General features: G+C 46.6%; 1 protein-coding gene across 3 annotated transcripts in view; it reads left to right on the forward strand.

The window, feature by feature from the left end:
* Positions 1-15,623, forward strand: part of MDGA1 (MAM domain containing glycosylphosphatidylinositol anchor 1) — a 145,154-nt gene that overhangs the window by 118,967 nt on the left and 10,564 nt on the right. For all 3 annotated transcript variants that reach the window (XM_017742361.1, XM_017742360.1, XM_008639832.2), the window contains 3 exons: positions 976-999; positions 8,401-8,553; positions 9,774-9,908. In XM_017742361.1, the coding sequence (XP_017597850.1) occupies positions 976-999; positions 8,401-8,553; positions 9,774-9,908 (312 nt within the window). The remainder of the gene's footprint in view (positions 1-975; positions 1,000-8,400; positions 8,554-9,773; positions 9,909-15,623) is intronic.

Here is a 15,623-nt window from a genome sequence, read left to right on the forward strand (position 1 = left end):
TCTGTGACCCTTGGGTGGGTCTCTGTGCTCTGAGGAGTTCTGATGGCACAGTGCTATCACATCTGACTGTGTTTTGGATGTTGCCATTAATGCAGAGCACTAAATAGAGACCTCTGAAGGTCAGTGTCCACTCATCCCTCACTCAGCAGCTCTGACTTGCACTCTGCACTCTGTGGACAGGAGATCCCCAAAACCCCAGTCAGGCCATGCTGTACTCCCCATGGTACAGAGGCATATTACACAAGATAGCCACTGGATGCTGTGTATTAGCCACACACCCATAAAACTAAGAGGATTTCGGGAGACTTCAGTTATTTCCAGAGCTGAATGCATGATTCCTTTCCTAACTAGTCACCCCTAAGGCTGTAGCTCTGTCCAATACCTTGAATCCTGGATTATCCCATTGATATACATTGACCATACTTCTCTCCCCATCATTCCAACAGCTCACAGCTCTATTCCCACAACTCTGTGATTTCTTTACTCTCTATTTCAGCAGAAAGTACAGATCCTTCTCCTTCTATGTTTGCTTGATTTCACACAACCTTCTTGTCCCATGGACTGACAACATGTCTGGTGTCCCCAGCATACCTGTCATCTCAAACTTCCACAGTGCATCAAACTGCTTTGATGCCCCTCTTAGATACCAAGCTTTGGTTTCTAAGTGGGTGCTATCCCACTGGGTGCTCCAGCAGGAAACTACTTGTGTTGCCAGAAGGGTTTCCCTATGCAATCCCAGGATCACCCATTAGGTGGGATTTTCTTAAGGTCTGTTGCTGCTTGGATCAGAGTGTCAGCATCTTTTTCCACACCAACACAGGCACCAAGCACTGCTTTTTTACAGGGATGCTGCCAGGAGACTCATGCATTTGTGACCTTTCTTGATGTGTTTGTTTTATTTTCACACTTTGATTATGATTTGTGACTTGGAGGAGTACTAGCTATTCTGACTTGTTTTTCTATTTCTTTTTCCAGCAATCAACTATCCCAATCCAACAGGTAAGCAGCAAGACCTTTGTGTTAATACTTTGAATGCAATGCATGTTAGTCGAGTGGTCCAACAGATCAGGCAAGACAAGCGGCTGGAATACACAGCTGACTTTGTCAAATCTTTTTCCCCAAAAGAAGATGAAATTGCATACACTAAAGCTTCCAGTAAACATTGCCATTTGTTGTACCTCGAGTTATTGCCAGGAGATTTACACCAGGGATATGCCTCTCACTCACACCTGATATCTCTGTGACTGGGTAGACTGTGATCTTGAACACCTACCTCCCCACCCCAGCATGAGCAATCTACTTCCAGTAAGCAGGTTATTAAATGTTCCCCAAAATATCTGTGTTTAGGAATATTCCCCATCCTCTTCTGACTATGAAATATATCACTTGGTACATCTGCGGGCTTGTATGGAGCAGTCTCCAGCTCAGATCTGGCACTTCTTGCAAACTCCTTGAGCACAGTCCCTTTCTTCTTCCCTTCCAGTGTCATCACTGTTAGCTTGATTAATTTACCTTTTGGTCATTCCTGGCAAGATGCAGGCCCATCTGTATTGAACATCCAGAGTTCCCATTGATTTTGAGAGCAGAATACACAATGTCTAAGAATGATGGTCTTTAACACCAACATGATAGTGCCCATTGAGCATAAAAGAGGAATTCCAGCTTGCTGTAAGTAGTGGGGGAATGATCTTCAGGGAATGCAACAAGGTCTCTTAGCTTTGATTGCAGGATGTAAGCCCAGGCAAAGCTCTTGGGCAGATATGGGCAGACTACTTGCTAGTGCTCCATGAAGAGCATGGGGCTGTGTCTCCCTGTTTCCAGCTGCTGAGTCAGTATGCAGTGTTTTTATGTGTTACTGTGTGTGGAGCTGAGTGCTACTGCTGCACTGCAGGGTAGCAGGGGGGAGAAGAAGCCAGGATTAGGTGATGGCAGCCATGAATCAGGATAGGGAGCTGTCTTCCTAAGGCAGCCACAAGGTGTTAATTCTTGCACGTTCACACTCTGAGGATGCTTTGATGAACCATACTCTGCCTGAGAGTAGGAGCTTCTTACAGAGTCAGAGGGATTTCGTGGCTCTAATTCCTGATATCATTTGCTTGCTTTTCCTCACTTCCTGATCTTCTTTAAATATTCTCCACAGAAGACTCACTGGGAAACACGGAGCATATTGCCAGGGACCCACTCCAGAATGTGTCTGTTAGTACTTGCTGGAGGAGGCAAGCGTCCCAGCCCGCAGGTGGAAGTGACAAAATCTGGCCTTTTGCCACTTGCTTTTACACTGCATAAATCACTGGTAAACCCAGAGCAACTTCAGTCCTAATTGTGTCAATCTCTTGGGGTCTTTGTAAACTGAGCCTTCAGATTGCCTGCCTGGGGTTGCTTTGGCAGCTTGATTGAGTCCAGAACAACTGCAGGAAATTTGCCTATGGCAGAGGATCACTCAGCCACTCAAATTTTTCATGCAGTAAACCCAGCACTTAGAGTTTCCCCTTGATATAAGCTGCCCAGCCTCTGGTGGATATTGAGACCTCTGGGCCACTTGTGAGGGTCTTGCCCATGAGTTCATGCCTTGAGACTGACTGCCTAAAATCAGATCTACCACACTTGCTTTCAGATACTCCCTTTCCTTTCAGTCCTTTCACTGCTGCCAGTGAAATATGACCCAAAGGCTTTTGGCTCTTTCTTTGGACCACAGCTGAGTTCCCCAACTCTCATCCCAGTAACATGGAAATCCCTCCTGCTACCTCTTCTTTTCCTACTTCCCCTGCTACCACCACCCCCAGGGGAAAGTTAACACTAGGCTGCCTAGCCAAATGCTGGGAGCAAACATTGAGAGCTCTCGAGTGAAAGGCAAAGATTAGATGATTAATGCCTCTGGCAGCCTGATCCAAGGGCATGCACAATGGTGATTAATTTACAAACTCTGAGAGTCACTTAATACAATTACTTCTTCATGCATTTTCTCTCTCAGCCTAATAAGATGTTAATAACATTGGGGCAGGCATGCGTGTGGCATGGTTACAGAGCCAGGTTTGGGGTTATAAAGGAAAAGCAAAGGAAGAGCAGAGGAAGTGAACAAAAGACACTGGGAATTCCAAATATTTAGAGGTCATCAATAAGACTGACTCTTAAAAATCAGTTAATCTGGTTCTAAAAAGTAGAATTCGTATTTAAAAAACTGCCTAAGAACTATCTTAATTCTAAGATTTTACCTGAAAGTTGTCTTAGAATAACTGATTATTTTAATGTCATGACCAAATTCCAGTGCTGGGGAATCTGCTCTGTCCTTCTTACCTCCTCTGCAATTTTTTTGGATATAACCTTTGCTTTCTAAACTAAACTCTGGAGTGCTGCCCCACAAGCCACTCCAGTTCCTCAGCAGTGGGTGTTTTAGCTTCCCTTGTTCTATCAGATGTAACCTTGCAACCTTGGTGATGGGGTCATTAAAAAGTATATGGCATAGCTGGTTTATTTTTCTGTTAACCAACCTGTCTTGCCCTTCTAGAGCAGCAACACTATTTCTCACATACCTGCAGTCTGGCTGTGTTGTGCTAAAACCGTGATTTTGGGACCATGGACAAGTACAGTGGGTGGTGATCCATGGTAGATGTTGGTTGATGTAGATTAGCCTGGCTTGTTGCTTACCATCTATTGCTTGTGTGTCTAGTCTCTGATAATGCTCAGAGTCCAGAGGAATCCAAGTGTGTTCAGGTAAGAACATGTGGGAATGAGATGTCAGCCTGTGTTTAGAGTTGGATTACTCAAGTGTGTGCCCATTCTTCAAGAATGTTTGTAATGCAAAGGTTAAAAAAGGTGACGGTTCCTTGTATCCTGATGGCAAATAGGATGACTTAACCAGTTAGAGCATTGTGAAGCTTCCTTCCATTACTGGTTATAAAATCCCCAGAAGCTTGCAATGGCAGAGAATGTTGAATGTTCTTTCTTAGATCATGACATACTTTGAGGTCTCAATACAGTTTTCATTGTCTTCATTTTCTAGATGGGGAAATTGATGTCCAGAAAGTGATAGCCTGTGGGTCACACAGCAGGTCTGCAACAGAGCCGGGGCTCAGAGAGTGGTCCTTTATGCACCAAGCCAGTGTCAGTTGTCAGGCCACAGCTAAAAGATCCAGGCAATTTTATGCAAGTGCACTCCATCTGCTATTCACCCATAGTCTGCAGCTAGAATAGGATTATTATTTTTACATTCATCTGGCAGCCAGAATTTCAGAACCAGGCATGGCTTTCCCCAAAGGACTAGAAAGTAAAACTTCCATTATGTTTCTCAAGAAGGCAAAGCAGCAAGAAATGCTAATAGCCACAACAGAGGGTCCCTCCCCTGGGAGTGCAGGGAGGTGTCTAACTGTGAGCAAACATCTCTTCACTCTGAGCTGCCACCACTGCAAAGCCTGCCTAGGAAATCTGTTTGGTGAAGACAGCACTAACTCCAGCCTTTGAGGAGGCAGCTCCCCTGCCACCTCCATCTCATCTATCACAATCCAGAGAACAACTTCTGTGTCCAATCTTTAAATCCACTACTTAAATTTTAAACAGGAAGCTTCATTTACACCTTGATGATGAGCCAGGATCCCTGGCAAATGGCCAAAGTCTTCAAGGTTTGCAACACGCAATCCAGGTCAAAAGTCAGATCACCTCTGTGGCCTCTGAGGCACAGCAGGTGATCTGACTTCTTTTTGGCTGGATCTGCAAGGTTTCTCCTAGTGAACCTTGTTGATAACCATCCAGAGGTGACATGCTGGCAGTGTCCCAAACCACGCTGAACACTTCCTAGTTATTCATGGCACCTCCACTTGTAGCTCAGAGAAACCACAGAGCTTTGCTTTCCTGTGGCTTGTTTTAAACCAAAGGACCAGGAGTCGGAGCACTTGGGTTCTGTTTCCAGCTTAGGCCCTGCCTGCTGTGACCTTAAATGTGTTTCTCTGTCTTTGTGCATCTGTTTCCCCACATGTAATGCAGAAGATACACAGAGAGGCATTGCTATGTTACAGAGAAGTTAAGAAGCCTTGTTCATTAGTTGTTGCAAAGTGCCTCGAGCTCCCAAGCTCAGCAGAGGCGATGTGCTGGAGTCACAAACTCCTGCATCCTGCACAGCCAGTGGTGCACATAAGATGGATCATGTTGTTGATTAAGCAACAGTGTCGCTTGATCTGTGATGCATGGGACCCTTCTCTCTTTTATGCGCTCTGCTAGAAGCGTTGCCTTCTGGAAGTAGCTGCATTTGAGTGAGAGGAGAGGATGTGCTCAGGGCCCAGTTTGGACATTAAAAGAGCTCTCCATAGGCTTTTGTGTCAACTTCTCTGAGCAGTCTCATCCCATGTGTGTGGCTTCTTACAAATGAGGCACAGTAGTCCACCAGGCTGGCACAACCAGGCCTTGGTGCTACATTGGGAATGCTGTTCTCAGGTCCTATTGTCTTGCACAAATCTCTCTGATCTCCACCTGAGCTTGTGCTTTCTCCTTAATCTGCCTTTCCTTTGATTTGTGTGCCTCCTCATTTGTGGTTTGTTCCCTTTCAGGCAGTTGCCTGTCTGACCTCTGTGTTACAGCTTCCAATGCTGCTTTCTGCCAGATATTCCCTGTTAAGGTAATTTTGTGCTGGAGAAAGATGTCATCTTTCTTTGAAGGTTCACATAATCAACAGGGTCAGAGGTGCAAACCACCCTGATGCTTTTGCAAAAGGACAGTCATGGTGGATCCTGCTGTGTAGGATAATGCCATTCTAAGAGAAAATGTGTCTCTTTCATCTGCAGCTGGCAGCCCATGAGCTGGAGTCATGCAGATGTTTGTCTTTGTTCCAGTGGAGAGAAACCAGGAGTGTTACACAACCCAGCAACATCAGCAAGCTTGCAGGCTCCAGCCCCTCCTTTGAGGACCACTGGGTATCTCCCACAGCCATGAACTTCCTTCTCTCAGCCATGAGAGCTGAAGAAGGACCCTTAGGAGCTGCTTTCTCACTCTTTTCTCCTTCCATTTCTTTGTTCTGGGGATGGAAGAGGCCCCCTATCCCACACAGTTGCCCTGTCTCAGACCCTGCGAGCATCTGTCCTGTCCTCTGCTCCCTTCTCCTTCAGCTCCAGGTGCTGTTCAGGCTCCTGTGCTAGCTGCTGCTCAGCAGTGGCTAATTTGGATTTGGATGCTAATTAGAAATGAGCAGACTGAACAGAAAGCACTTAGCCAGGGTTAATCAGCAGTTAAGTGGCCAGCCCAGACAAGCTCCCGATGGCTGTGCTCAGCCCAAAGGAGGGGGCATGTGGCGCTTCCCACTGAGCTTATGGGAAACCCAGCTGCCCTGGTCTGTGAACCAGGCCTTGGCTTGCCACACATTGTCCAACCTATGCTGGCAAAGACATTTTTGCAGGCCACAGCAGGAGGCTGCATCCTCTTTTCTCACTGCTTTGATGGGATGCTGGAAAGAGACAGGCAAGAAGGGGGAATCCACTTCCCTACCACAGGGTTTCATGTCTGTTTGGATTACATTTTCAGTCGTTTTCATTTCCAAATGGGAGGGGATGGGGAGGATGCTCGCTACAGGGTAGCCATCAGAAGGTGCAGCATCTCAGAGTCAAGATTCTGTTCATTTCATGAGCAGCCTCTCTTCTCTGGTACAAGATAACAGATTTTGTGTGTATGGTAGGTGTATGAAGCTCCTAACATCACATTGTACTGCATCTGGAGCTTTTGGCCCTGACATTGCAGAAAACTTCCCTTGTCTGTCCCATTCTTGGCACCCAGCCCATAGGTTGAGGACCCTGCTCTGCCCTACATGTCCTGCCAGAGTCACCCATGCTAGGAGAAAAAGCCTCCTGCCCAGGAACCAGAGCAAGTCATCACTGAAGATACAAGAATGCGGAAGCCCCAGTAGGCGTTTGGGCTTCTCTTCATCTAGGCATGATAGATTAGGGTAGGAGGTAAACACCAAATTTGAGTCTTGCACCAGCATGCCATGGATGAGGTTCCTAGCACATCCCAAGACCTTGTCAAGAGCCTTGTTTTCCTTTGTGTATGTGTTCTTTCATGGCTTTATCTTTCAGTTTCATAGCACATTTCCTTGCTTTTACATAAAAGCAGCAAATAAAGATATCTGTGCTTGCTGTATCTACATCACTCACAAGGTCCGAGATCCCACTTCCAGCTCATTCTCCAGCTCTGGTTTCTGCCCAGGGACCTTTCACAACACACAGCAGTTTTCACATCAGTTCTTAGACCTGTTTTCTCTTTGTTTTTTTCCTGTTTTATCCATCCCTCTCCTATTGTGTCAGCAGTGTAAAGCTGGTTCTTGGCCTTTGCTTTTGTGACTCAAAACTACCTTTTTAACACAAAGGTTACAATCTTCAGCCTGGTCATGTCCAATTCATTTCAATTTCTGCAAGTCCATATTGGGTTATGTCTATGCACAAGATTTTTCATGTCTTACAATATTGCTGTAGGGTGTAACCATCTTGTGGTAGTAATAAAAGCAAGCCCTATTGCACATGTGGTTGATCCTACATAAAAATCTTTTACCTACGTGTTTTATTTTGTTAGGGGAACCAGCACAAGCTGCAAAATCAAATGTGCCTTTTAGCTGACATAAATTAGATGTACTCTGGCTAAATGACACGTTTGTCGCACTGAGCTGACCTCTTCTCCACAGCTGATTTTTTTCATGTGTGTCATAGTTTAGTTTAATATATAGCCTGAAGGGGGGTCATCTGCTGCTACTTTTTCCTCTCTCCTGGGGAAATTATTCTACCATCAAGTTGTTCTGATATAAATACCTTGTAGCCAGTTTGCCTTCGGTGATCTTTTTATGCTCCTATACATTTGCCCCTTCGGATGTCTCAGAGAATCTCTTCCTCTTTAGCCTTAGTAGCTTTATTCCATTTTGTCAGACCATCATATCCATCAGCCTGGATTAACACTTCCGTAACAGCACTAATCACTGATGTAGTATGGGTAGTGACAAAGGGGAACATTTTTAAATGAAAGAGGAGATTCAGATCTGATTTTAAGAATAAATTCCTTACTCACAGAGTGGTGAGGCACTGGAACAAGCTTTCCGGAGATGTTATGGGTGCCCCATCTGTGGAAGCGTCCAGGGTCAGGCTGGATGGGGCTCTGGGCAACCTGATCAAGTGAATGGCATCCCCACCCATGGCAATCGGTTTGGAACTGAATGGTCTTTGAGGCTGCTTCCAACTCAACCCATTCTGTGATTTCTGTGATTTCTGTGATGCCTTCCTTTGCAGCCTCCTCCTGAGGTTGGGGGCTGCCCATCTGCCCCCGGCTTGACACAGAGCCTCAGTAGTGACACAGCACTGCTGCGAGCACCCAGGCAGCTTGGGGAGGGTGTTTGAAAAGCAGCAGCTTAGCAGCCCCTTCTCTTCCCCATGCCCACAGATAACACCTGCCGCTTTGAGGACGAGAAGATCTGTGGCTTCATGCAGGACAAGATGGACAACTTTGACTGGACCCGGCAGAATGCCCTGACCCAGAACCCCAAGCGCACCGTCAACACAGGGCCCCCCACGGACATCAGCGGTACGCCGGAGGGTAGGCACCTGTCTGGATTTCTTTTTGGCTTGGCTGGAGAGGCGAGGTGCACACCGTCTCTTTTCAGGAGTCTTACAGCTCTGAGAGCTGATGGAGGGCTGATCTGCTTTCTACATCACACAGAGTGCAGGGAGCAGGCAGTTAATTTGCATGTTACTGACTGGAATTAAACACACAATTAAAACACCCACAACTTTGTTGAAGGGAATAGTGTGAGCATTAGTTCTTGTTATCAGCTAATTGCCTGCTGCCTAATGCCCTTGCACTGTTTGATGCTTGTTTTGAAGTAAAAAATGGATTAATGAGAAGGAGAACATCTCTAACACCTAGAAACGGTCCTGTAGGTTTTAGTGAGCTGTTTCCTCAAAGAAGTTCTCAGGGATGCAAACAGATCTCCTCAGTACCAAGCACAGAAGCATGAGAGAGCAGACAGAAGCTGCCTGTGGGGCAGAAGGAAGCCCCACCTATAGCTGAAGGAGACTGGTGTTATTTATTGCTCACGGTAGCTGTGCATGGAATACAGTGCTATCCAGTTTAGCTGGATATTACATCCTTCTTTCTGTAATAAGAGAAGTAAATTTATATGCAAACACATAACTTTGAACTCAGAAAAAAATGGGAACATCCAATGGCCAGCTGAGGAAATGGCTTTTCCCATTAGTGTTCAGTACACCAACCTGATTGAGCATTGAAAATGATGTTAACAAATTAAATGGCTAATCTGTTCCTCCTTGGGCTGTTAACAACTGCTTTGGTATTGTTCTCTTTAGACAACAATATTGTTTAGGCTAGATGTACCAAATCCTCTCTCCCTCTACTTGAGGCAAAGAAATTAGTCTGGAATGGTTTCTCTTTCTGGGGTTCTCCTTGCACAGTGCAGTCAGCCCTGAGGCTCCTTGTGCTGCAGCAGCAAGGCTCATTTTGCACCCAGACAGAGCATGTGCATGTTCAGGAGTTCACCTGCTATGTGTGCTCACAGCAGGTCTGCAGATGCCCATCTCTCCTGCTCGTCCCTAAATACTGCTGAGGCAGAGGAGGCACTGCAGGCATCCTGCAAGTGTCTCTGGCCAGCATCACAGTGGGTGCAGAGCAGTTGGGAAGAGCAAGGCCATGTCCCACAGAGGAGGGGTGTTCTCCCAGCCGTGCTGGCATCCCATCATTTGGAGGAAGGGAGACCCAGTGTGTGCTGCCTTTGCCCACCTTTCTCTCTCATTCTGCAGGTTATTACATGTTCATCGAGGCATCCCGGCCCCGGGTGACAGGAGACAAAGCCCGGCTCATCAGCCCCCTCTACAATATCACTGCCAAGTATTACTGTGTCTCCTTTTACTACCACATGTACGGGAAGCACATTGGTGAGTACCCTCTGGGGAGGGGTAAACCCAGCCTCATGTGGGCTCCTGGGGAAGATCTCCAGCCTCTTGCTCCAGCAGCTGTGCCTGTGACCAGCAATTCCAGAGGGTGGGAGTCCTACTCCAGGATTCCAAGCAACAGGGTGGGCTGCTGCTCTCAAACACTTGTCCTGCAGCCCAGCAGTGTCAGGGTTGTGAGGCTGTCACAGCCCATCCTTGGGGCAGCACCTTACAGCCAGTCTGTCCATTGGAGAGGAGAAGAGGCTGAAGGGGCTTTGTGGGACCAGAGAGCTCTGTGGAGGCTACAGCTATATTGGGGTGGGCAGGATGTGTGCTCCCCCAGCTGTGCCAAGGGGCTGCCTGCTCTGCCTGGCTCCCTCGTCTCACTACTGTAAGCCTCGAGTACAGCGAGCACCACAGAAGCGCCTGGCATACTAATGAGTTTCCACATCCAGTCAAGGAGCAACTGCTAATTCGTCACCTCTTGATTATAATTTCATTAATTTGAATAATAGATGCACTCTTCCCACAGCACACAGGGTTATTAATCACCTGCTGGACTAGAGCCTGACTGAAAAATCAGGGCCCAGGCAGGAATGTGTCTGCCCTTCAATAAGTGGGGTTAATTAACAGCTCTCTGCTCAGTACTGTAGATGTCATTGGGAGGGAACAGGCTCCTGAGTCTGGCCACGTCTCTGTGTACATGTGGCACGGCTGAGAGGTTAAAACTGCAAAATCTGGGCAAGGCTGAAACCCTGACACCATGGGTGTCAGGGCCTAGGAGCTGGACTGCAGTTCACTGAGCAGGTCTCCATCTGTGTCTGTGTTTTGAGGGTTCATATCTGCTCTCTGCACTTGGAATCGGGCTAGGTCAAAGGTGTTCTCACACACCTGGGTGTTACAGTGCGGAGACTGTAACACGCCTGTATCAAACCAGGAGTCCCGCGGAAAAGAAATATATATGTGGACAGATTCTTGGTAGATGTTTCAGAGATGTTTATTTCTCCAGCCGCATGGCCGGAGCTCTGCCGAGGAACTGTTCCAGTCACGGGACCAAGGGTCCTTCTGCCCGCGCAGGGAACACAAACCAACCCATGGGAACGAGGCTGAGCAGGGGCAGGGAAACCCCGTGTCTGTGCCCTCAGGGCCCCTCTCCCAGGGCTACACGGCGGGGGAGGGACCCCAACACCTGGGTTCCGCCTGGAGACAGGCTGCTCCATGTTGTAGTTATGCCAGTAGTGGTAGGTTGCTCAGGCAGAGCACTGTCAGTGTTGGCTTACACCAGGTTTTCCTGGACTTGCTGGTCCTGCTTAGCTGACAGAGTCCAGCTGCTAATGCTCTCTGGTGAACTCATGTTCCCTGCAGCTGGCCCTTACGGTAAGCCAGCTCTGCTGCCTAATGCCTGCACGTCTTCTCCTGGAGGCTCGGAAAGGGATCTCATTCTTTGATGAAGACTGGCCCAGACTGGTGGGAGATTAGCAAAAAAAAGATGTGGAGAGTGGAGGCCTCTTGCTTTTTTTCCTGTGTCATATTCCCAAGTTCATTTCACAGGTAAAGTAAAAGCTCATCAACACTTGCTTGATTTTGGAAGAGAGCTCGGTTTAACAGTTCTCTTGTGGTGGTTGGTCTGGAGATGGGGTGGGCTGGACATGACAGAGAATCAATTCATTACAGGTTTTTCGCTTTTAGCTTTTTAACTCTTTACTGATTTGCTCCATCCACAAATTACCCAAAAGCTACAGTGCCTCCGAAGACCTAAGAAAGCCTCTGAGTGCTATTTTCTTTTCCTCAGCTTCAGACACCTTTTATGTCTGTTGATTTTTCCCTTCATACCCAATGTTATGGCCCCTGCCTGATCCCTGTTCTCTTCTTGTTGTACAAAGGGGCTGATAAATTTTCTGTGGGGTGGACAGACTCTTGAATGCTGAGGGCAAATTTTAAAATTAGACTGACTAGATAGAGACAGAGATCGAAAGAGAATGAAATGAGAAAAAAGTTCTTTTTCTCTTGGCCTGTGGAATACATTACTTGGTCCAGCAAACCCACCATGTATCTGTCTGCAAGTTGAAGCTCAGTTCCTTGATGCCAGGCTTGATGCCCTTATTGGCTGAAGTCCTCTCAGAGTCCTTAGGGCAAAACAAGTTTACTCAGCTCTTCCTCTTTAGCCCTGGCTTTGAGGAGGGTGTAGGACTCAGTAGGACTTCTGCAAAATGAGGAGACAGGCCCTGCCCTCCCATCCATCTCACATATGCAACAATATGAAGGTAAAGGTGGGCTTGCTCCAATCTGGAGCCATGCCTCACTTCCCATATATCTATCCCTGATGCCTGCAGTCACAGCCACAACCCCTGGCTCACCTAGTGCCAGCACAGTACTGCCAAGCCAGGTGCCAGCAAGAGCATATCAGATTGTTCCTGTCAGCAGACAGTGCCAGCAAGAGGGTGTCTCCCATCCCAAGCCTTTTCCAGCTCCATCGTGGAGCAAACTGAAGCTCTGTCGCTACAAAAAGTAGCTGTATAAAATCCCGACATTTATTTATTTTTTTAATAACCCTTTTATTACCTTTTTTTTCCCCCACTACAGAACTTGAAAGCTGGTTTACTCTCACAATTTGACTATAAAATATCCACAGCCATCCAGGCAAATCTTCCCTGGGAGAGTTCCCAGACACTACTCGTTTATAATAGATATGACGAAAGAGAGAAACGGAATACAAATGCACTGGTTGTAGCCATGATATAAAATATTCAGTGACTAGCAGAGCAGGACGCTGTTGAATATCTCTCAGCTGATGAGAGAGCAGGATGAAGGGGAGCTCCCTGGAGGCAATTCCCATTCTTCTGAAGTTATTTGGTCATCTGTTTTTCTTCCTCTGGCCACCTCTGTAGCAAGCATTCACATTGCCCTATGATCCTGCTAGCCCCAACACAATAATCAGGGGGAGGGGAAGAAAAGAAATCCCGTTTCCACAAGGCATTCAAGAACGAGGGTGTCTTACGTGTGGCTGGCATAGAAATACCAAATGAGGCTCAGTTGGTTGAAGCCCAGTGCTAATGATGCCATGGTCATGGCATCAATCCCCATGTGTGCCATTCACTTAAGTGTTGGACTTGATGATCCTTGTGGGTCCCTTCCAGCTCAGAATATTCTGTGATTCTGTGTTTCTGAGGAATTGCTTGCTTTCTTCAGGGGAGGAAACTAGCGGTGGCAGCTAGCAGCTATTCGCCAAGTTCAAAAAAGCCTCTTTGCCAGGTTGGCTGGGTGAGTCAGCATTGCAGCTTGGAGCAAATCCTCAAGTCCTTGCTGCAGCCATCAGACTCCTCTTCCTCCCTTCCCAGGGGCTGCCTGAGAGGGGGATGCTTTAAGAGGACAGTTTCCCTGACAGACTGATTCGACCACAGTGCCCTGCCACCTTTCTCTCATGCCTCCTAACTCAGTGGTCAGCCAGGTTATGATCTGCATGGCCTCCTGCTCACTGCTGGATGCTCTTGCAGGCCCTGCAGCAAGAGATATCTTCGTGGTCAGGTGGCAGGATGAAGATTGCTGAGAGGGACATGGAAATTTCAGCCACACTGAATGGAGAGTTAAGGGTGTGATTATTCCAGTGCTGACACAGACCTTACCTGACCACCCCAGCTAAGTCTGGTCTATGTATAATCAGGATACGAAGCTTCCAATAAAATTGTAAAGTACTCATTGCTGTCTACAGATTCTTGAGGAGGGAAGGGGGATGAAAGGTGCCAATCCATGGTATCCAGTGACAGGATGCATGGGAATGGTTCAAAACTACATCAGGGAAGGATTAAATTTCTTTATTGAAAAGGTGGTCAGACACTGGAATAGGCTTTCTAGAGAGGTGATCAAAGTGGTCAGGCAGTTGGACTAGTTGGTGGTTTTAAGTCCTTTCCAACTTTTCTTTCCCTTCACTTCCCTTTTGGTTTTTTCTCTTCTACTCTACTCTAAGATCCCATGAGGGACAGTGCTGGGGACTGATTAAGAAGGATTTTGGTTCTGAGTCACTGGAAACAATGAGGCCAGATCAGATCTCTTGCCACAGCATCTGTCAGTTCAAGAAAGCCATGGCTGTTTCACAGAGGGAACTGGGTTGTGGGCAGGCCACTTACACAGGCAGTGTCACCACTGCTGCTCTCCTGCTGAGGAGGAATCACAGGTCTGGAAGGCCTGCCAAACTGAATTGCTTCTTTTCTTGTCCAACTCAGATCAGACAATCAGTGCAAAGGCGTGTCTAAAAGGCCATGGTAGATGATCACACGTAGGAGCTGGTGGGTGCCATGTGGCTCCAACTTCTTTCTGACTAGTGACAGTAGTCAGATCACACAGTCAGGTCACACGGATTGAGAGGTACCAGTTATGTCCATGTAAAAGCAGCTTGAACCACAAAGCCATCATTTTTTAAGATTCAACATCGTAGCTCCCTCGTTCCTACCCAAACTTTGTTTATGAACACAGCACCCTGCCACTGCACAGTAATGCAGGTGGCACCCTGGAGGTAGCTGCATTCTTTTGGATACATAGTTTGCCTCATATAGAAATGTGTTGTTCATTAAATCCATGCCATTATCTCCAGTGCAATAACTACACAGTAGAGATTACGTCACTGGATTGATTGTGGGGAGGCTGATTTTCCTAATGAGTATGATTCACTTCCCTCTAGACTCTTGAAAACAAGTCACGGTTAGAGTTAAGTGAACAGTCTGTAATGAAAAAATGTATTCAACTTTTTAATACTCATTCTTTTTCCACTTATTCAGATGTGTTCTTGGCTTTAGTCATTCCTCCATCAATAAACACGTATTGACTAATGAAGAGATCCAGCACCTTCCTGTGGGCTGTGGTATGGACCCTTTGGATAGACTGTGGCCTCTTCTAGTAGTATCTGCATGGGTTTTTTGGGAGGTTAGTCAATTACCATGATCATGAGCAAAGATTATAAACACCTAGCAAGGAGACCATGTATTTGTAAAGTGTCATTCAACCTTTGTAAGTTCAATACAGTGGCTCTGAACCAAAGACAGATGAAGTCATTGTTTTTCTAAAGAATTCAGTGACTTTCTAAAGAATTCTAAAGAATTGAGTGAGAGGCATAGATTTAAAGATTATTAAGACCCAATGGTATTGATACATCATCTAATCAAACTTCCTGCATAACCAAGGGCAGAGAATTCCCTTCAGTTACTTTTGCTGGAGCCCAGTAAATCCTATGTGTCTATACCTTCATTATATGTTTACTTATGAAGAGCACAAACAGCATGTTTGATAGGTAGGATTGAACCATCCCTAAGCCAAAGAGCTTGACATCTAAAGAACACATGGAGACGAGGGAAGGGTGTTCAGGTGTGGATTGGCTACACGTCATTTTTATTCCACAAATGTTGATGCAGGTATTCTGTTTAGTACCTTAAACGGGGGTTCACTGCCTTTCCTTGCCCCTCACTAAAAAGGAATCACTGAATCAAGTTCCCAGTGCAGATAGACACTGAAATGTTGCCTTCTTCAAAAGCCCGCTTCTGTCTTGCTAGCTGAATGTCTGATTGCTTTCCTGCCGCAGATTTCATTGGCAAGGCTGTCGGAGCACAGATTGCTGGCACCCATTCATTTGCAGATGCCCTGAATCCCGACAGATTTTCTTTGCTCCTGATCACCTGATTGGAGACACAGTTATTCCTCTGGTGGACAGTTGCTGTGATCTCCCCTCCT

This window comes from Corvus brachyrhynchos, unplaced genomic scaffold (genome assembly GCF_000691975.1).
Source record: "Corvus brachyrhynchos isolate BGI_N302 unplaced genomic scaffold, ASM69197v1 scaffold188, whole genome shotgun sequence".
Taxonomy (NCBI): domain Eukaryota; kingdom Metazoa; phylum Chordata; class Aves; order Passeriformes; family Corvidae; genus Corvus; species Corvus brachyrhynchos.